The sequence below is a fragment of the Canis lupus genome, chromosome 25 (assembly GCF_048164855.1).
Source record: "Canis lupus baileyi chromosome 25, mCanLup2.hap1, whole genome shotgun sequence".
Lineage (NCBI taxonomy): Eukaryota > Metazoa > Chordata > Mammalia > Carnivora > Canidae > Canis > Canis lupus.
In genome coordinates, this window is record NC_132862.1 from 6,726,167 (window position 1) to 6,748,706 (window position 22,540).

At 41.8% G+C, this 22,540-nt stretch overlaps 2 protein-coding genes across 11 annotated transcripts in view; one reads left to right on the forward strand and one right to left on the reverse strand.

The window, feature by feature from the left end:
- PFKM (phosphofructokinase, muscle) overlaps nucleotides 1-18,199 on the reverse strand; it is a 44,837-nt gene extending 26,638 nt beyond the window's left edge. The window contains exons 1-3 of one of the 3 annotated variants that reach the window (XM_072798155.1): nucleotides 16,871-17,188; nucleotides 15,599-15,693; nucleotides 14,832-14,954 (exon numbers count right to left, since the gene is read on the reverse strand). In XM_072798155.1, the coding sequence (XP_072654256.1) occupies nucleotides 14,832-14,954; nucleotides 15,599-15,680 (205 nt within the window). In that variant the 5' untranslated portion in view covers nucleotides 15,681-15,693; nucleotides 16,871-17,188. Of the gene's footprint in view, nucleotides 1-14,831; nucleotides 14,955-15,598; nucleotides 15,694-16,867; nucleotides 17,189-18,061 lie in introns of those variants that run through there. The other 2 variants (XM_072798154.1, XM_072798157.1) reach the window with 2 other exon arrangements.
- Nucleotides 16,786-22,540, forward strand: part of SENP1 (SUMO specific peptidase 1) — a 56,030-nt gene continuing 50,275 nt past the window's right edge. The window contains exons 1-3 of one of the 8 annotated variants that reach the window (XM_072798164.1): nucleotides 17,812-18,079; nucleotides 19,417-19,716; nucleotides 21,276-21,323. In XM_072798164.1, coding sequence (XP_072654265.1) covers nucleotides 21,320-21,323 — 4 coding nt within the window. In that variant the 5' untranslated portion in view covers nucleotides 17,812-18,079; nucleotides 19,417-19,716; nucleotides 21,276-21,319. Of the gene's footprint in view, nucleotides 17,410-17,810; nucleotides 18,125-18,653; nucleotides 18,790-19,416; nucleotides 19,717-21,275; nucleotides 21,324-22,540 lie in introns of those variants that run through there. The other 7 variants (XM_072798163.1, XM_072798165.1, XM_072798159.1 and 4 more) reach the window with 7 other exon arrangements.

The following is a 22,540-nucleotide window of genomic DNA, read 5'->3' on the forward strand; positions in this document are numbered from 1 at the left end:
TAGGGCGATGTGGAAATGAGGGGTGACTGCTAATGAGGATAGGATTTCTTCTGTGGGTGATGAAAATGTCCTAAACTCAAAGTGACTGCAAAACACTATGAACATACTATATACCACTGACTTGTAGGCTTTCATTGAAATGAATTTGAGCTTATCTATTGCAGTTGGCCCATGAATAACATAGGGTTAGGGGCATTGACCTCCATGCTGTCAAAAATCATATAAATTTTGACTCCCCCAAAACTTAATTACAGTTCACCCTCAAACAACATGGGTTTGAATCGCATGGGTCCACTTGTACAGAGTTAATAGTTCCTACTATTAGTAGTTAAGTTTTGGGGGAGCCAAAAGTTAATATGCAGATTTTCAACTGCACAAGGGGTTAGTGTCCCACGTCGTTCAAGGGCCAACTGTACTAACAGCCCACTGTTGACTGGAAGCCTTACCAATAACAAAAACAGTTGACTGACACATATTTTGTTTGTTGTATGTATTGTATACTGTATTCTTACAATAAAGTAAGCTAGAGAAAAGAAAACGTTATTAAGAAAGTCATAAGGAAGGGAAAGTACATTTATTGTACTATACTGTAAGAAATCTATGTATATGTGGACCTGCACAGTTCAAACCTGTGTTGTTCAAGGGTCGGCTGTATTTCTTTCATGAATAATATCTTTGGTATTACATCTAAAAAGGCATCATCATACCCAGGGTCTCCTAGGTTTTATCCTATGTTATCTTCCAGGAATTGTATAGTTTTGCATTTTACATTTGAGTCTATGATCCATTTATAATTAGTTTTTGTAAAGGGCATAAAGTCTGTATCTAGAGTCTTTTTAGCACATGGATGTCCAGTTGTTCCATCACCATTTGTTGAAAAGACTATCTTTGTTCCATTGTCCTGCCTTGGCTCCTTTGTAAAAGATCAAATGATTATATTTATGGGTGTCTATTTCTGGACCGTTGATCTATTTGTCTATTCTTTTACCAATACCACACTGTCTTGATTACTGTAACTTTAGGGTAAGTCTTGAGGTGTTGGGTAGCATCTGTCCTCCAACTTTGTTCTTTTCATTCAATATTGCATTGGCTTTTCTGGGTCTTTTGTCTTTCCATAAACTTCAGAATCTGCATCTTGATACCCATAAAATTACTTGCTGGAATTTTGATTGAAATTGCATTGAATCTATAGACAAAGTTGGGAAGAACTGACATCTAGACAATATTGAGTCTCCCTCTGCATGAACACAGAATCTCTCTCTATTCAGTTCTTTGATTCCACTCACCAGAGCTTTTTAGATTTCCTCATAAAAATCTCGTATATATTTTGTTAGATTTATTCCTAAGTATTTCATTTTGGGGGCACTAACATAAATGGTAGTGTGTTTCTAATTTCAAATTCCATCTATTCGTTGCTGTGTATAGAAAAGCAATTGACTTTTGCATATTAACCTCTATCCTACGACCTTCCTACACCGACTAATTAGTTCCAGGAGTTTTTTGTCAATTCTTTCAGATTTTCTGTATAAACAATCATATCACCTATGAACAAAAATAGTTTTTTGTCTACCTTCTCAATCATTATACTTTTTATTTTTTATTTTTTATTTTTTGCTTTTACAAATGTGTTTATTTCCTCGTGTACATTATACTTTTTATTACCTTTTCATCATTTGTTGCCTTAGCTAGGACTTTTAGCACAATGTTGAAAAGGAGTGGTGAGAAGATGCATTCTTGCCTTGTATTTTATCTTAGTGGGAAAGCTTTCAATTTCTCAACATTAAGTACGTATACTACCCTATACTATACTAATTACTATACTAATTACCCTATACTAATTTACTGAAAAATCTCATCATGAATGGGTGTTGGATTTTGTCAAATATTATTTCTGTGTTTATTGATAAGATTATGTGATTTTTCTATTTTGATCTGTTTATCTGATGAATTATATTGATTTTCAAATGTTGAACCAGCCTTGAATATCTGGGATAAACTGCTATTGATCATAGTATATAATTCTCTTTATTCCTTTTTGGATTTGATTTGCTAATCTTTTGTTGAGGATTTTTATATCTATGTTCATAAGAGATAGTGATCTGAAGTATTCTTTTTAGTATCTTTGTATGGTTTTGGTATTATGGTAATGCTGGCCACATAGAATTATTTAGAAGTATTTTCTCTGCTTCTATTTTCTGAAAGAGATTGTAGAAAACTGGCAAGATTTCTTCCTTACATCTTTGACTGAATTCACCAGGAATCTATCTGGGACTAGTGCTTTCTTTTTTGAAAGGTTATTAATTCAATTTCTTAAATAGATTTAGGCCTATTCAGATCACCTATTTCTTCTTGTATGAATTTTGGCACATTTGTCTTTCAAGGAATTGGTTCATTTCATTTAGGTTATTAAATTTGTGGGCATAGATTTGTTCACAGTAATCTTTTATTATCCTTTTATTTTCTCTGGAATCTGTAGTGATGTCCCCTCTTTTATTTCTGATAGGAATTTGTGTCCTCACTCTTTTTTCCTTAGCCTAGTTAAAAGCTTATAGGTTTTACTGATATTTTCAAAGATCTGGCTTGTGGTTTCATTGCTTTTTTTTTTCCCCCCCAGATTTATTGATTTCTGCTCTAATTCTTTTTTTCCCCCTTGGAGGAGTGGGGGCAGAGGAAGAGGGAGAGAGACAATCTTACACAGGCTCCACATCCAGCCCAGAGTCACACCTGGGGCTCAACCTCATGACCCTGAGAACATGACCTGAGCTGAAATAAAGAGACTTTCAATTAACTGAGCCACCCAGGTGCCCAATTTCTGTTCTAATTCTTATTATCTCTTTTTTCTGCTTACTTTGGATTTAATTTTCTCTTATGGTTTCCCAAGTTGGAAACTGATTATTCATGTTGGACCTTCTTCTTATATATATATATATATATATATATATATATATATATATATATATATATATATTCAATGCTATAAATTTCCCTTTAAGTACTGCTCCCACTGCATCCAACAAATTTTGCCAAGTTGTGTTTTCATTTTCATTTAGTTCAAAATGTTTTTTAAATTTCCCTTAAGATTTCTTCTCTGATTTATGTGTGTTTTATGTGTTGTTAAATCCTTACATATTTGGGTGTTTTCCAGTTATCTTTCTGTTACTGATTTCTAGTTTAATTCCATTGTGGTCTGAGAGCAGACATTGTAGGATTTCTGTTCTTTTAGTTAAGGTGTATTTGATGCCCCAGAATGTGGTCATTCATTTCACTCACTTATAAACATACATAAACATATACAGCTGACCCTTGAACAACACTGGTTTAAATTATGCAGGTCCACTTATATGGAGATTTTTTTTTACAGTACTGTAATTGTATTTCTTTTCCTCATGATTTTCTTAATAGTATTATCTTTTCTGTAGCTTCCTTTATTGTGAGGATACAGCATATAATACATATAACATACAAAATATGTGTCAATCAACTGTTTATGATATTGATAAGATTTCCAGGCAACAGTAGGCTATTAATAGTTAAATTTGGGGGGAATCAAAAGTTATACATGGATTTTCTTTTTTTTTAAACAGTGATCATCCTTTTTATTTTTTTTTATTTTTTTTTTTTTATTTATGATAGTCACAGAGAGAGAGAGAGAGGCAGAGACATAGGCAGAGGGAGAAGCAGGCTCCATGCACCAGGAGCCCAATGTGGGATTCAATCCCGGGTCTCCAGGATCGTGCCCTGGGCCAAAGGCAGGTGCCAAACCGCTGCGCCACCCAGGGATCCTGTATGTGGATTTTCAACTGTGCCCTTAACACTCACATTGTTCAAGAGTAAGCTGTATAGATATGATATGTATATGAGTTTACATAATTAAATATATTGTTGCTATTATTACTTTAAACAACTTATTATCTGCTAGATTAACTAGAAACAAGAAAAATAAAAGTTTTTACTTTATCTTCATGTTTTCATTTTTTGATGTTCTTCCTTTCTTTACATAGATCCAAGTTTCTGACCCATGTTATGTTCCTTCTTTTTAAAGAGCTTCTTTAACATTTCTTGCAAGGCAGGTCTACTGGCAACAAATTTCTTCAAATTGTCTGAGAAAGTCTATTTCTTCACTTTTATTTTTTTATTATTTTTATTATTTTTTATTTTTTTATATATATATTTTTTATATTTCTTCACTTTTAAAGGATAATTTTTCAGGGTACAGAATTTTAGGTTGGTGACATTTTCTCTTAACATTTCAAATGTTTCATTCCATGTTCTTCTTGGTTGCGTGGTTCCAGAGAAGTCGAATGTAATTTTTATCTTTGTTCTTCTATAGGTAAGGTGTTTTTTCCCCTGGCTTCTTTTGCTACTTTATCTTTGATTTGCTGTAATTTGAAAATGATATGTCTAGGTGTAGGGGGTTTTGTCTTTATTTTTAGCATAAATGTCTGAGCTTCCTAAGTCTGTGGTTTGATGTCTGACACTAATTTGGAGAAACTCTCAGTCATTATTGTTCCAAATATTTCTTCTGTTCCTTTATCTCTTTCTTTCCTCCATTTGGTATTCCTAATTTGTGTATATTACATCTATTGTAGATGTCCCAGAGTCCTTGGGTATTCTGTTTTCTTCAGTATTTTCTTTTCTTTTTGGTTTTTGAGATTTTATTGATAAATTCTGTAGTTTAGAGTCTCTCCTCAGCAATGTCCAGTGTACTAATTAATACCAAAGGCATTCTTCATATCTGTTACAGTGATTGTTTGTTCTTTATCTCTGGCATTTCTTTTTTGCTCTTTTTTAGGATTTCCATCTGTCTGCTTATATTGCCCCTCTGTTTTGCATGCTATTTTATTCATTAGAGTCCTCAACACACTATTCATAGGTGTTTAAAATCCCTAGTCTGCTAATGCCCTGCTATGTTTAGTTCTGATGTTTGCTCCGTCTCTTCAAATTGTATTTTTTGTCTTTTTATATGCCTTGTAATTTTTTCCTGATAGCCAGACATGAGGTAATGGGTAAAAGGAAGTACTGTAAATTGCCCTTCAGTAATGTGGTGGAAAGATGCGGTGAGGAGAGGAAGCATTCTATAGTCCAATGATTAGATTTCAATCTCTGCCCCTAGACTGTGAACTTGACAAGAGTTTCTCAGGTTTTTCTCCCTAGGTAGTTCTAGAAAGGCTAGAGTGGACTGGAGTTGGGTATTTATCTCCCTCAAGTGGGTTAGACTCTGAGAATACCCCATTAAGTTAGGCACTGGTTAATTAGTTTCCTGTGAAGGCGGGGCTTGTTAACAAGAAAGGAATGCTCTGTTGTATTCCAAACAGGTCCTTTTCTTCTCCCCGTTTTGGAAGCCCTAGGGGGGGTTTCTTTGATATTTACTGTGAGAATCCGGTTGAGCTCCTGAAAGGAAATCTCACAATATTGTGGAGACTCCCTTTGACTGGACCCCCTGCAGTTTTTAACTCTCAGAATGGTCTACGCTGAGCCTTCAGCAACTTGTTAATTACAGTTCAGGTTTTCCTACAGCATCACTGGTTCCAAGAATATTCCCATTCATGGGTCTCTGCTCTAGTAAGCCGTGAGGAACTGTACTTGCCGGTCTGTCTCTCCAACTTTGGGGCTAGCAGTTTGCCCTTTCTTATGGATCCAGGAATTGTTAATTTTTCAGTCTTTTCACTTACTCATTGCTAGGATGGAGTGGTGACTTGTAAGCTACTTAGGAGGAACTCTTAAGTCCAAATTATACACTTGAAATGGGTGAATTTTATATGTGAATTATATCTCAATAAAGATGTTAAAGAGTTTTGGAAAAGGAAAAGTTGGAAAAGCTTCCCACAACATTCTAGAAGTTAGAAACTCTAACAGGTTGAAATTTGAGAGGCAATCTATTCTTTACCCCCTTCTACACAGTATCAACTTTTTAAAAAGATTTTAAAGTAATCTCTACAACCAATGTGGGACTCAATTTGCAACCCCAAGATCAAGAGTCACATGCTCTACCAGCTGAGCCAGCCAGGGTCCCCTACCCAAAACCAACTCTTTTTTTTTTCAGCAGCAGATATTATTTTTTATTTAAATTCAATTAATTAACACATAATGTGTTATTAGTTTCAGAGGTAGAGATCAGTGATTCATCAGTCTTATTTTTTTCCAAGATTTATTTATTTATTTGTTCATGATAGACACAGAGAGAGAAAGAGAGGCAGAGACATAGGCAGAGGGAGAAGCAGGCTCCATGCCAGGAGCCCGACGCGGGACTCCATCCCGGGACTCCAGGATTGCGCCCTGGGCCAAAGGCAGGCGCTAAACCCCTGAGCCACCCAGGGATCCCCCATCAGTCTTATATAATACCCAGTGCTCATTGCGTCATTTGTCCTCCTTACTGTCCATCACCCAGTTACTCTAACCCCCCATACTCCTCCCCTCCAGCAACCCTCAGTTTGTTTCCTATGATTAAGAGTCTGTTACGGTTTGTCTCCCTCTCTGATTTCATCTTATTTATGATCCTGTTTTGTTTCTTAAATTCCACATATGAGTGAGATCGTATGATAATTGTCTTTCTCTGATTGACTTATTTCTGTTTTTTTTTTTAAAGATTTTATTTATTTATTCATGAGAGACACAGAGAGAGAGGCAGAGACATAAACAGAGAGAGAAGCAGGCTCCATGCAGGGAGCCCTATGTGGGACTCAATCCTGGGACCCTGGGATCACGTCCTGGGCCGAAGGCAGGACTGAGCCATCCAGGCATCCCATTATTGGCTTATTTTGCTTAGCATAATACCCTCTAGTTCCATCCACATTTTGCAAATGGCAAGATTTAATTTTTTTTGTGGGTTGAGTAGTTTCCATTGTGTGTGTGTGTATGTGTGTGTGTGTATATATATATATATATATATATATGTGTGTGTGTGTGTAATCTTCTTTATCCATTTATCTGTCAATGGACATCTGTTTCCATAAGTTTGGCTATTGTGGACATTGCTACTATAAACATTGGGATGCAAGTATCCCTTTGGATCACAACATTTATGTCCTTTGGGTAAATACTTAGTAGTGCAATTGTGGGCCATAGAGTAGCTCTATTTTAAACTTTTTGAGGAACTCCATACTATTTTCCAGAGTGGCTGCACCAGCTTGCATTCCCACCAACAGTGCAAAAGGGTTCCCCTTTCTCCACATCTTTGCCGACTTCTGTCATTTCCTGACTTGTTAATTTTAGCCATTCTCACTGGTGTGAGGTAGTTATCTCATCATGGTTTTGATTTATATTTCCCTGATGCTAAATGATGTTGAGCATTTTTCCAGTGTCTTTTGGCCATTTGTATGTCTTCTTTGGAGAAATGTCTGTTCATGTCTTCTGCCCATTTCTTGATTGGATTATTAATTTTTTGGGTGTTGAGTTTGATAAGTTGTTTATAGATTTTGGATACTAGCCCATTATCTGATAAGACATTTGCAAATATCTTCTCCCATTCTGTCGGTTCTCTTTTGGTTTTGTGAACTGTTTCCTTTGCTATGCAAGAGATTTTTATCTTGGTGAAGTCTAAATAGTTCATTTTTGCCTTTGTTTTCCTTACCTTTGGAGACTTGTCTAGCAAGAAGTTGTTTTGAGATCACAGAGGTTTGCTACCTGTGTTCTCCTTTAGGATTTTGATGGATTCCTGCCTCACATTTAGGTCTTTCATCCATTTTGAGTCTATTTTTTGTGTATGGTATAAGGAAATGGTCCAGTTTCACTCTTCTGCATGTGGCTCAAAGCCAACTCTTAAATATTCGTTGAAAGGGTTCTTAATGAATAATTGCATTAATCAGTCTACCTTAATTAGGTGAAAGCAAGGAAATGTCACTGTTACTCATAGCCTTATTCATAGACACTTGATCCTTTAGATTCCTTTTTGTGTCCAGGGATCAGTCATCTGGAGTTCCTGGAAAACTATATAAGCAGAAATCAAGGAAATATCTCAAAAGGCACTTTGGAAACCTTCAGGTCAGTTGGGAGTGAGAGTTCCAGAAAAGAAGAATTTTCTCAGAAGTACTTAGGCCTTGCTTATGTCATCTTAGTACTATCTCCAAACTTGAAGATGTTATTTTCTGAGAATTAAACTAGTAAAAACCAACACAAAACAGAGACAGCTGATGGAAGAAAAACATCATGTTAAGAAAAGCCATAAATAAGAATCTTTATAAGAATCATAGGAAATCTCTATTCATTACTAATTCATACATTCAATAAATATTTATTGAGGACTCATTATGTGCCAGTCACTGTACCAGGTACTGAGTTATAATAAACTCTCATGGAGTTTAAAATCTAGAGGGACTGAGCCCGGTGGCTCAGTGGTTTAGCGCCGCCTTCAGCCCAGGGCCTGATCCTGGAGACCTGGGATCGAGTCCTACGTCGGTCTCCCTGCATGGAGCTGCTTCTCCCTCTGCCTGTGTCTCTGCCTCTCTCTCTCTCTCTCTTTCTCTCTCCTTCTCTCTCTCCCTCTCCGTGTCTCTCATTATTAAATAAAATCTTTTTTAAAAATCCACTATTTCTTCTATCTTGTACTATCTGGTGATGGTCTTCCTGTTTTCAGCATGTCAGGAGAAGCCAATATGCACAGAGAAAAGCCAAATAATATCTCACCTTATATGTGATACCCTGGTACCAAACAATAAAAGATGTATTCTATATATTGATCTTCAGAGTACAGACAAGTATTTAGAAGGTCCTCTTGGACTTCCCAGAGCTCTCCAGATATCAGTTAGCTATTAAAGTATTGGCATGGAGTCCAGGCAAAGAATAAATGCAAAAATTATAGTTATTATAAAAGAAGGTATTCTGGAGGGTAGAAGTGTCAGATGTTTAAATATAATTCTGTAGGGACGCCTGGGTGGCTCAGCGGTTGAGTGCCTCCCTTTGACCCAGGGTGTGATCCCAGATTGAGTCCCACATTGGGCTCCCTGCATGGGGCATGCTTCTCTCTCTGCCTGTGTCTCTGCCTCTCTCTGTGTGTGTCTCTTTATTTATGAATAAATAAATAAAATCTTTTTAAAAAATAAATATAATTCTGTAGCAGCTAGACAGGAAGAGAACTTCGGTAAACCAGTTGAGGTATTCTAAAGTACCTGGTTCATAATGTTCAAACCATTAGCCTTCTTAAGTAGTGGATAGGTAAATGAAGATACAGAAAGCTTTGAACAGTACCCTCTAAATCAGGATAAAGCTAGACATTATTGCCAGGAAGCCTAGTAGTTCATGATGACAGAAAATCTCTTTAACAATGATTACTTAAGGCTGGCACAGATGGGAGACAATAAAGAGGATGATGTATGCCATATTCATGAGCCCATTCACTACTACAAGGATGGTCATGACTATGGAATGGGTACAGATCTGTATTTAGACCACTGTGATGAGATGATGAAGATGATGTTACTGATGCTAGTAATAGTGTACCAGGACATTTAGGAGAAGTAGGCATGGCAGTCATCCTCGTGTGACTCCAACCCAAGAGAATAGGAGATAGCATACTATAGGTATTTCCCCTGCTCTGTGGGGAGCCTGCTTCTGCCCCTCACCTGCTTGTGTTCTCTCTCTCTCTCAAATAAATAAAATCTTTAAAATATAAGCAAATGAGTCAAATATCAGTTAGAGCTTTGAAGAAAAAGAAAGCAGAGCAAAGAAGTTGAGCGACAAAGGTGCTATCTTAAATAGGGTGGACGGAAAAATCTTGATGATACTCTAGGAAGAGGTTTGAACAAATGAGTGAGAAAACCATGCTTCCCTTTGAAGGGAGAGCTTTCAAATAGAAAGAATAGCAAATACAAAGGTCCTGAAGCAGGAACAGGATAGGAGTGTCACACCAGAGGATCATCAAGATTTCCTTTGGACTAGAATCAGAACTCTAAATGGGCTACAACAACTTGGTGGGTTGATGTGAAACATGCTATTAGGAATGAACTTCTGAGTTAAAAAAAAATGTCTTGTTCTCTCACTTCTACACAGATCCTGGATCTCATCTAGCCATTTGCTGACGATAATCTGCTTTCCTCCAACAGAATAGAAGCTCCATAAGGATAGACCCAGGCCATGGGCATAAACCCATTCATTGTCTGCACTGAGAGTCACCTTTAGCTCTGGCTGGCATTGGATGACCCCTGGAGACAGAGAAGCCTCCACTAGCCATTAATATTAATGTTTCTGACATAGAGCACTGGCTAAGACCATGGTTCCCAGTTCCAGTCTAGCAGTTTCAGCATCATCTGGATACTTGTAAGAAATGCAAATTCTTGGGTCCTATCTAGAACCTACTAAATCAGAAACTCAGAGGTAGGGGATTAGCAAAGTGATTTAATAAGCCCTCTGGGTGATTCCGATGCACAGTAAGTATGAGAATGATTTTTGCAAGTTGTGGAGGTCCAAGAACACCATCACTTGAAAAATAAATTTGCATGCCCAGAAGACTTAGATGACTTCTATGAAGTCACTTTCACCCATTAGGATCAAGTTCTTGGGAAAGCTGGCTCAAGAAAGAGGGTACAGGTAACAAGACCCCTACTATAGGTTGAAGGTTCCACCTTCAAGTCTTGATTAGGGCAAAGGAAAACAAACTCTTCTGCTGAGGTCTGTAGCCTCAAGCTTGGACCAGATAAACATTTTCTCTCCTTAAAGAAGCAAGCTTTGGGGGAATATCAGAATAGAGAAGACAAATAATAATTACGTAAGATAATCTGGGAGTCTTCCACTTCAGATCTGCTAACACTTCATCAAGCATAATGTGAGAAGTTCAGCTGTTTAGTAAGTACATAATCCAAGGACTATACTTTTAGTCTCTTAAATACATTTCCCAGGGATCCTTGGGTGGCTCAGCGGTTTAGTGCCTGTCTTTGGCCCAGCGTGTGATCCTGGAATCCTGGGATCGAGTCCCACATCGGGCTTCCTGCATGGAGCCTGCTCCTCCTCTGTCTGTGTCTCTGCCTCTCTCTGTCTCTCGTGAATAAATAAAATCTTTAAAAAATAAGAATAAAAAAAATACATTTCCCTGGATTGACTGAGAGGCAATTTGATAGGGGAACAACACAGAGTAGGGTGGCCAAAGGGGATGCATAAGATTATCTCTATTAACCAATGGAAGATGAAAAAAGTGTTCCGGAAGTTTACTGGTGTCCTTGCATATTTGACTGAAAGAAGAGCACCTGAAAGTCTATTTTCTTACTCAATGATCTTCCCAATTCAGTTGACATTTGAAGAGCCCTGAAAGTTTCAGGTCCATGAAAAATCAAATTCTCTGGAGCTAGTTCTGAAAGGTTGGGATCAGATCAATGTTGAATGGCAACTAGGTTGAGATTAAGACAATCTTTACAGAGGCAGAACTCCCATTGATTTTCCTTCAACAATAGAACAGGTCTTGGGTCACTTATAACATGGCATCTATATATGGAGAATCTTGTTTCTGCTGCAGAAAACAAGTACATTGGCTTGGAAGAAACCTGGGCTATGGGGAGCAATCACCTCCATGTATCAGTTGCATTCACAGTGTTGGAGAAACATTGCATCCTGGTCTGCATAAACCAGGATATGAGTGGTTTTGACAGTCCTACTGTCAAAGGAACAGAATGGTCCTCAGAACCGGGCAATGCTAGTAACAGATCGCCCAAATGAAGTATGAAATATGGTAGTAAGGTCTTATGCTTCCAGGGAGAAGTGGTAACACAGGGGACAGATGGGTGTAACACTACTATCTTGGTGCACTCCCTCATTTGCAGCATGATAAGTAGTCATCTCAGGATTCCTGGATTGCCAAGGCCAGTTGTCCATTAGTGGTTAAGAGAGGTGTGTACAGAGGAGAAGCTCTGGGCCTAGCAGGAGGTTGGATCTGCTGGATCAGAGCCTGACCCACAGAGCTATTGCCGTCCCTGAGCCTTTGTGCTGGATGTCTGTCTCACGCTCTGGGCTCTCCTGGAATTCTAACCGCAAAGGTTAGGGGCTTAGGTGACACACTCCTTTGCTGTGTCCCAGGCCAGGACCAAATGGCTTCCTTGGGTTGGGAACTGATCCCCCATAGGCCAGAAACATACACAAATGCACACTGTGGGGCCTGCCTCATCACAGTACAAGCAGAGCTGGTCTATTCTAAGGGACAGGGAGTCTGAGAAGATAGTAACAGCAGCTGCTTCTCCACCAAGTGTGAAATTAGAAATGTGTTCCATTTTCCATCAGGATTAGAGGTCAGCTTGTCCACACACAGCCTCATGTGGACTGCCTAGGGATTCTTCAGGCTGATAGCAGCAGAGGGACACAGGCTAGGGGTTTGGGGTACTGTGGCATCGGTAGCTCTGGGCTCACCCTGCCAACCATGCTGTTTGATGGCATGACTTTCTCACTCATGCTCTGCATGGAGAGGAGCCAGGCAGTGGCATTTCCAATCCCGTCAGAGCACATAATCTCTCTTGCCAAGTCATCCTCAACCCAGGAGCCAGATCCTGTCACTCTTCAGTGAGTTCTCACAGCTCAGGAATGGTAAGACCTAGAAGGCACAGCATGATTTGGCTCTTACACTATCTTTATAGTTCACTCCCCAGCTACTCTTCTCTCACCCAAGTTGTACTGGCCTTCTCTGCTCCTCCAATGAGCCAAACTCCTTCTCACTTTTTTTAAAGATTTCATTTATTTATTCATGAAAGACACAGAGAGGTAGAGACACAAGCTGAGGAAGAGCAGGCTCCCTGCAGGGAGCCCGGTGTGGGACTCGATCCCAGGACTAGGGGATCACACTCTGAGCCACAGGCAGATGCTCAATTGCTGAGCCACCTAGGCATCCCCAAACTCTCAATTCAGATCCTACTGTCCTTCCCAAAAAGCTCTTCTTTCCCCTTTTCCTGGCTGTTACATACTCCTTTTTCAGGTCTTCCTTAGAAATGGTTTTTCCAACTTTTCACGTCTGCTTACTTACCGTGTATTTATACTCTAATTATGTGATATTATTTTCACTCTACTAGCATCATTCTAATGATCTGTGTGTGATGATCTGATTGCCATCTTACTCCCACAGGGCTATAAACTTGATGACAGTAAGCAATGTACTTGTTTGCTGCTCTATTCCTAGTGCCAACTACAGTGCCTGACACAGTATGTGCTCAACCAATTTTCTTGGAAGGAGTAAGGAGGGAGGTAGAGAGGAAGAAAGAAAAGGAGGAAGGGAAGAGGGAAGACAGGAAAGAAGGGAGGCAGGCAGGGAGAAAGGCAGAAAAGGAGGAACAGAGGTCCCAATGGGACTAATTGGGAAGACATTTGATTCTCCATCTCTAGTGGGAAAGCTGGAAGGGTTCACTGTAACTCCTACCTGAGTCCTCAGTGTTTAAAGGCAGAAGTTAACATCAGAATTTTGTTTGTGGGATACTGTTGAATTCAAACCACAGAAAAGGCACCAAATAGATCAGAGCTAAGGAGTTCTGAGGTGAGTATTAGGTATAGAGCAACATGAGAATGGGAAAAGCAGGGAAGATAGGGCAAATAAGAAATAGTCTATTCAAATTCAAGGAACTGTGGGACAGGGGCACAAGCTAGGCTTATTTCTTGTAACTAGCAGCTATTTATGGATGGGCAAAGCAAGTGTGATTAAAGGGACACCGACTACACACAGTTGTCATAGGGACACCGACTACACAGTTGTCATATAGATATATATTGCTCCAATATCTTAATAAGTTGGTATTCTTGTGTATAAACCATTTTCTTGTGAGCATGATTAACTCTAGGTTCACTAAAATGAGACTAAATTAAGCTATAGTTTGTGCATCACGAAGCTTAGGACTTTGCGATGGTGCCCTGCCAGAGTGAACGCTGCCTAAGGGGTGGTCAGCTGCTCCCTCCCTTTCCTGCCTCTCCATGGCATCCTCTTTTGAAATTCAACATTTTGAACAAAAGCTATCACCCCCCCCCCCATCTTATGTTATCACCTTCTGATCACAGGCCCCTGGGGGAAAGGGAAAGTGTCTAGCTCATCATCTCATGTACTATCGTAGAGGAGATGTACTGCTATTGAAGTGTGATGACTGAATAGTAACTGCTTGAAAAAATGATTGAATAAGGATTGCTATAAATTTCACAGGTACTGAGACTGATGACGCCAATGAATTGGTTTGCATCTTGAGGAAGACCACTTTTGACTTGAATTTCTTCCTCAAATATGAGCAGTTGGGACTCAGTAAGGCATTTTCAAACTGGCAACTATTAGAAAAATGACAAAGTTATGTTCTTTAATGTAATTTTTACAATGTCTCTATCATTTCTAGCATGTTATTGGGCACAACAGTGGGAACTCAAGAAATGTTTGCAATGAATGGACTCCAACACAGATGTATTTCAGTTGAGAGGAAATGGGGAGATGTTTCCAACATTCCATACAAATTATTTACAAGTTAAACACTATTTGAAACATACAGGAGAAATTTGTTATTAAATGGATTCCTAAGGTGAGTATATTTTACAATATTTGGAATCACTTTGTAATATAATAACTCCTTTGTGTAATCCATTTTTTGTTTCATATTTTTATACATCAGGTTTGCTGGTAATAGGATAAACTAGATTAGTGCCTTATAGGCATGAGAAAGCCAACTGAATAGCTACTGATTAAATTGAGCTGTTTTTCATAGAAAGCACTGTCCCTCTTTCTATAGTTTCCCAGGTGATCTCCTACTCTCTGTCTCCCTCATCCCCCCCCCACACAAATTTTCTCCTCTGTGTTTTAATTCATATTTCAAATTTGGTAGTTGTATCCTAATTTATAATGTATGCATAAACTTCATTTTCCACCTTTCCCCACCCCCTTGCTTAACCACATGCCTCACCATTTTTCAAAATAGGTATGCCTTCCTTGGTGGTTGGATCATCCACAGCATGTAGATGCTTCAAGTCGTCTGTCTCAGGTGGTGGCTTTTGTATGAGCATGCTGGAAGTTGAAGCTTCCCGAGCTGAGAAGCAATATCTCTAGGTCACCCTCAAGGTGGGACCCAGGGAAGAGAGTCTTACTTATTCTCTTTCATTTCCTCTGTAACTCTCAGCTGTCCAGGGCCTTTTCCCCCCATAATCCATTGAAAAATTAGAGAAGCGATGACCCCTCTCAACAACTATCTTACCTTAAAAAAGGTTCTATTCCTTTGACATAAATGAGAGAAAAGCAGAACATGTAACTAGCTACTCCGAGTGTGTGGTGGAATAGAAAGCAATTTTTCTTGGGACACTAGGTTATAGGTCTTAGAGTGTCGATTACAGTTGTAACAAGGACTCCTGACAGACGGGCCCACAAAAGACAGAGAAGTCAACTACCTGCTCACATGCTATAAATCCTGTTCTTCCTCAACTCCCAGGTCCATCCTTCTTACCTGCCTGGGCTGCCTGGGCCTACTCCCACACATCAGGCCAAAATCTCGCCTGATACTCGTATGAGGAAGAGACATGACTCAGAGGTAAATATTTTACTACAGTGGAGATGGAACGGATGAAGTCAGTTGGCCCCTAACACCTACATTTAGACCAATAAGTGTCTCGTCTTGCCTTGAAACTCCCTGCAAGAGAACCCATCTGTCCTTGGAGTGTGATCAGGAGACCATGGTACCTGTGCTCTGAGGAGTCCTGACTAACCCGCGAGACTCAATCACACACATGAAAAATTTCAGATGAAATTCCTCTTTACGCATGGCTGTATTTCTCCTAGAAATAGAGATGCAGTTTAATCCATATGAATAGATCTGTGGAACGATGGAGTTGGGACAAAACGGTCATGGGTCAGGTATTGCCCCGTCCTGAAGGCCTTGGGACATGACCACATAAAATATCAGCACAGGAAGTGGTACAAATAATATACTTTTATGCATTTGACAGGGCAAGAGCTCCTGGATTCAGTGAGCATCTAGGTAAAAGGTGGCCCTCCCCCCGCCCCCCCCCAGGCTCCCCTGCTCTAAGACTGCGCTCAGACCTGGGAGGTTTCACAAGGGTTTCTCTGGGATGCCCCGGTGGCCCAGCGGTTTAGCGCCTCCATTGGGCCCAGGCTGCGACCCTGGAGACCTGGGATCTAGTCCCACATTGGGCTCCCTGCAGGGAGCCTGCTTCTCCCTCTGCCTCTCTCGAATAAATGAATAAAAAAAAAAAATTTTTTTTTTTTTTTAAAAGCATTTCTCCAAGACTCCTAGATTCTAGGGTCAAGAGGCCAAGCTGAAGGACTTGGTAAAAAGTCTGAATGAACTAACATATTTCTCCCCATTATTTCCTTTTTAAAAGCAGGGCTGGGGGCGGGGGCAGCCCGGGTGGCGCAGCGGATTAGCGCCGCCTTCAGCCCAGGGCGTGACCTTGGAGACCCGGGATCGAGGCCCGCGTCGGGCTCCCTGTGGGGAGCCTGCTTCTCCCTCTGCCTGCGTCTCTGCCTCTATCTCTGTGACTCTCATGAATAAATACATAAATAAAATCTCACGGGCTACACGTCAGTCACCTCAGCCACCTCAGCCAGAGGGCCACCACCTGGGCCATTCAGTCCTTCACAGGGTGACCGACACCTGTGTCTCCGGCGGACTCTGCCCAGTAGCTCCCCTCACACCTCTGCCCAGGTTTCAAACTCCCTCAGAGTCGTGCAAAGTTCTCCATGTTTCCGGAGCCTGACCTAAGCTAATCCTAAAAAAAAAAAAAATGCTGCCTTTTTTTTTTTCGCCCCCCTTTTTCCTTTTTCCCAATGGCCATTCGAGCATAACGTGACGTAAAAGCGTACAGGACTGCAAGTTAGGAAACTTGTGTCGTCGCCCCACATTTGCCATGCCCTTGGCGACTGTGGGAGAGGACGTGCCCCTCCCTGAAACGGTTCGCCTCGCCCGCTTCCCACAGCTACTGTAAGCACCACCGTTGCGTGAGTCTCCGTGAAACCCGATGCAGCGCTCGCTCCGGCTCTCAGGTCTGCGTCCGTCCCGGGGGCCGCACGTTCCCGCCGACCGCGGGCGGGCCACGGCGGAAAGCTGCCATGGAAACCAGAGCGAAAGCAAAAATCGCCCAGCGGAACCAGAAGACGGCGCGCCAGGGGCTCGAGGGAACAGAAAACAGCGAAGGACGACGGCTGCACTAACAGTAACCCCGAGAACGGGAACGGGAACGAGAAAAACCCCCCAAACTGAAAGGGGGACAGGGGAACCCTGCCTTCAGCCTTGGGCGCTGCTCGGGCCTGGCCGCACTGCGCAGGCGTTCCCCGGGTCCTCAACTCTGCTCTTTGACCTCCCGCCCCCTCCTCCCCCTTCCCCTCCCCCGCCCCCTCCGCCGCCGCCGCAGCTGCAGCCACCGGGCGGCTCTTCCGGTGCTGTGGAGGCTGTTCCGGTTCGCGGCGGTTCCCGGGTTTTGCGTTCCGCGCCCGGCCGGAAACCCCTTCGCATAGCAGCCGGTTCCGGTTCGGTGAGTGGCGGCGGGAAGCTGGGGGAGGGGTGAGGATGGAGGGAGCCTGGGCCGGGAGGCAGCGCCGGGCCGGGCCCAGCGGGCTGGGCTGGGCCGGGCGGAAGCGGGGAGGGCCGTGGGGCCGGCGCTCTTTCCTCCGCCCCGCCCCCTGGGACCCCCTCCCCTCCCCCCCGCGCTCCGCGGGCCGCGATCCGGCGGGCGGCCGTTAAGTCGGCTTCCCGAGGCCGCTCCCTCAAGGCCCCTTTCTCCTGGGCCGGGGAGAGGCCCGACTCCCCGCTCCCGCCCTCCTCAGCGCCGTGACCTCGCGCCCCGCATCCCGGGGAGCTGTGCGGGGGAGAAAGGCCGGCCGGGATCCGGGGGCGCCCCCGCCCGGGCCGGGGCTCGTGTCGCGGGGGGGGGGGGGTGGGGGGGGCGCCGCGCGGCGGGAAGCTCCGCTCTCCCGGACACCTGCTTCCCCTCCCGCCTCCCTCGAGACCTCGGTGGCCCTTCTCTCGACTACTTCTGCGTCTCGCGTAAACATTCCTCCAACTCTCTTACTCTGCGGTGTCCTCCCCCGAGGTGGGATGACCGCTTAGTGTCGCCACCGGACAGACACGGCCGGACGCCCCCGCCCGGGCTATGAGAACCCCGGTGCCCGCCGCGGTCCGCTTACCTGGCTCATCGCCTCCGGGTAATTCCCCCCGAACCGTCTCTCAGCGCGATCCCTCCTGGACAGGTGCCCGGCTTGTCTTGAGCTTGGTGATTTCTGTTTATCGGTGCCTCTGCAGTATTTTCCCTATCTTGTGTGCAAGGACTTAAGCTCCTTTATCACTTTGGAGTCAGCCTTTATTATTAAGGCCATTTCATCCCACGCTGGGCACACTTGGGTGGGGGTGGGGGTGGGGGTGGGGATGCCCGTGAAGTTTATCATGGAGCCTTCTTTCCCCAGGCTGCCCACCTATTTGACTGAGGGCCTTTGTTCTAATTGGATGGCGCGGGTGCAGTAGGATCCCATCGGCTCCTAAATCTTCGTCCTGTGCAGGGATGACTGTGCTGAGCGCTCCTGCTGAAAGACAGGTTCCCCTGCCTTTGAAATTACAGTCCCCGCGAAGCCTTGAGCATCTCTCTTCACGGTCCCTTCCAACTTAGAGATCTTCCAACTTAGAGATCCCTTCTCTCCGCCCCCCACCCCCGCCTCCCCTCCCCAGTCCCATTTTGGAAGCCTCATTCCCCCCCCCTTTTTTTTTAATCTTGGGAAGTCTCTCTTTTTTTTTTTTTTTTTGCCCAATTCCCATTGATTATCCCGCCTGCAAACACGGTCTTCTATGTCACCCATCAGCGGAGTTAAATCTGGAGGGAGCAGAATGGATTAAAAAACAGGTTCTCCCACTTCGGGCTAAGGTGATGTAACCCTCTGACTACTGCTTTGAAAAGTCTCTTCCTCTCCTTCACGGGACTCCCACGCCTCCTGCCAGCTGCACCAGCTTTACTTTTCTTGCTAGGAGTGATCTGTTGATGGATCCGGTTTCCCCCTTTCCCCCTACCCCCAGGACACAGTGAGTGTTTGCAGCAGCAGCAGGGACCGGTTCTTGACTCATCTTCGTGTGCCTAGTGCGTCGCGTGTAACTGGCGCACACGGAATGTCCGTGTCCTGGAGAGGTGGAATGCTTAGTGTTTTAAGGCGCTTGAGTGTTAAGGCGTTAGTCTAAGTGGGAGAGATTATAGACACAAATAGGAGAGACCCGGACACACGATGATATGCTGCAAACTGTATCATACACACAGAGTTGAGATCACTTCCACGCCCTTCTCGTATCATAAATTATTCTAACCACATTTGGTCCTGGATAAAGCCAATTGCCTCTCCTCAGTCTGTATACTTTCTAGTAACTAGCCATCGTAACTGTAAACATTCTCTTTTATAACCACTTCTTCGCCTGTAAGATTATACGTGTTTTGCTATACCTGTTACATTCTGATACTGTCAGGACTTGGCCATCTTTTTTTTTTTTTCTCTCTCTCTTTCAGATTTCCTAATATTTTGTGTTCAGCTATTAACTTGACTTCACCTGAACACCTGTAACAGCTTATATTCCTTCAGTAAATTAATGACCAGTGCAAACCGGGAACCGTTATTAGGATACTTTTCTTAAAATGGAAACATTCTTAGGCTCGCGGGAATTTGGTGGCATCAGAGTTTCCAGATCCAGCATTTCATGTTGAGTCTTGGAGCAAAATATCTCTACTTCTAATGTAAATGCAAGTGGCAAAAAGAAAGTAACATAAGCACATGGAAGAAGCTGGGTGTATTTGTATTAAAATGTAAATGTGAGTCTTTTAATTATTAAAATTGTGAAACAGCGTGGAATCCCCCATGACCATCCCCCAGAGAATTACTTTCATTTTGCCAAAGTGTATGAATCCTTGATGAAGATCTGTTATAGGATACTAAGTTTTGTGGTGTTTGTTGAAAACACATTTGCTTGGGAGTTAAGGTGCCCTGGATTTTTATCTTTCTTTGCCCCCATCTATGTGATTCCAGGCAAATCACTTAACCCGTCTGGACATAGTCTGTAAAATTCTTTAATTTCTTGCTTCCTTCCCTCTACGTCTATCTTAACAATACAAAGGAAGTAACATGGGACTGTTCTACTAGGCACCACACTTTTAAATTGGCATTCTCCTTAAATCAAGAAAAAAGGCTAGTGAGGACACGTATGAAATAGCCTAAAGAGGTGAAATGAGAAAAAGCCACTGCTAGTTTACTGGTTGATGGGATATTTTTCCCCTTAATGTGGAACCCAGGGAATTCTTCATTTAAAATGGAAGAAGGGGAAAAAAATAACCTGGAGAATTTCCAAATAGAAGCCTTTTGTTAAGTTGAGCATTTGGAAACGTACTTGAAGCCTAAATATAAGGCTTAAGTTATTTAGGAATCCTCCCCAACGAGGCTCGTAATCAGATGATTACTCTGCTTAGTCTGTAGCTATGCCAAGAAAAGCTCAAGCCGGCTTTCTTTGTGTGTTATTGTGCTCATAAGGAATACCTATTATCATTATCTGGTCTCATTAGTGGATTGAAGCCCTGATACTGGTATTGATAAAGTTGATGATAAATGAAAGTTGATGAAGTGCTCAATCTTCTTAAAAATATAAGATTATGATTATAGTAAGTGTGAGTATTACCATCCCTAGTTTCCTCTTAGATGTGCCAAGAAGCTTATGTGCCAATGGTATGTTTATTATCCGAGTTCCAAGTAGTTAGGTTTTTAAATTCCTTTTGGGGGCGGGGGCGGATTAGGTACATCAGAGGAAAAAATAATTTCATGTAGGCAAAAGGACTTTGGTTTGTAACAGTTTGATTAATGATGGGAGAAAAAGTACAACTGAGAAGTATTCCTTGATTGTTCTTAGAATATCAGTAGCTTTATGTTTGGCCGCTGACTAAAACATATGGAAGAGAAGTCTAATGGGATCACCCTAAGATCTATTACTTGTTTATAAAATGGTTTAGCATGTGGTAATACAGCAGTGGGTTGCAAAGAATTTCTAGGTTGTAATTTCAGTGCAGTCCCTGACTAACTTTATGAGCATATGCAAATTAATCTCCAAAGGGTTGGCACTCCCAACTCCTTGATGTAATAGTCTGTGATTCTAGGAGTAGTCCATAATTGCTGTTTAATATAACTCAGGGTTCAGAAATGTTTGGAATCGCCTCCTCTAGTTTTAGTTTCTATTCTCTTCCATCAAGTCATCTCTCCTTATTACCACCTTATAGTTTTCTCTACAAAGAACACAAATGTCACTTGGGAGTGACTTCCTGTTCTATAATTATATGCAGGAGGTGTTTCAGTATGTAACATTTCTGTTTTCTGTCTTCTTTCATAGGACTTTGTATCTTTGCTAACGTCAGTGATGTGAAGAGACCTGACATGGGTAAGTCTGACTATGAAGTAGTAATTGAATCTTTTTAGTTATTCTGATTAGTTAAGTTGAATCGAAAGAATGTTTGTGGGTTGGTTTTTTTTTTTTTTTTTTTTACATTTTCACTATTTGCTTTTTTGTGCTTAATAATGATCTTAAAGGAGGTCTCAATCTAATTATGTAACAACGTAACATGAGACAATTTTCTTTAGGTTGAGACATTGTTTATAGCATCATTTGGAAACATTTTCTCATTCATTGTATTGAAAAAGCCAGATGCATACTAGCAAACATTTACTATGTGCCAGGCCCTGTTCTGAGTACTTAAAATATATTAATTCAATTAGTTTTTTTTACAACTGCCTTACATGGGTGCCTAATATCATCAAGGAAGCTGAGGTTAAGAAACAACTATACTGGCAGAGCCAGTAAACAGAATTTAAACTCAGGCAGTCTGGTTCCAGAGTCCTTGTTCTTTCATACTATGTCATACCAACTTTCGTATGATAAACAATTTGATGAAGGTAAATTTCATCTAGCTAGTAGCATTGAGAATTGTGATTGCAACATCTTCCAATCTTCATGATTCTTTCTCTCTATAAAGGGGACCAATACAAGGTCAGTACTAGTCGCCAATCAGAAATAGATTGAACAATTTATAGTTATTTCTTATAATTCCATGTGCTTCTTTTAAAGTCACATTAGTCTTCTCTCTTCTTTCTGTTTCTTCCTTTTTCTTAGTCTATCTTCTCTCTGCCCTGATCATTTGTTTCCCTTTTACTCTAATTGTTGATGTCAGTGTAAGTCACTGAGTTCTGTCCTCTCATTTGTTTTTGTTCTAGTTCTTCGTACTAACAAAGATTTCAAAGGTGGTTATAAAGTAAGGCTCTGCCGTAGCATTATAGTAATTGAGCTGATAACCTGTTAAGAGCCATATGAATAAATGATACTTTTTGCACACACACAAAAAGTTCAGGTGGATTAATTTTTTTTAAAAATTTATTTATGATAGTCACACAGAGAGAGAGAGAGAGGCAGAGACACAGGCAGAGGGAGAAGCAGGCTCCATGCACCGGGAGCATGACGTGGGATTCAATCCCGGGTCTCCAGGATCGCGCCCTGGGCCAAAGGCAGGCGCTAAACCGCTGCGCCACCCAGGGATCCCTGGATTTATTTTTAAAGCACCCTTTTGAGTTAGACAAAGGAAATAAATAATTGTTAACAGTGAT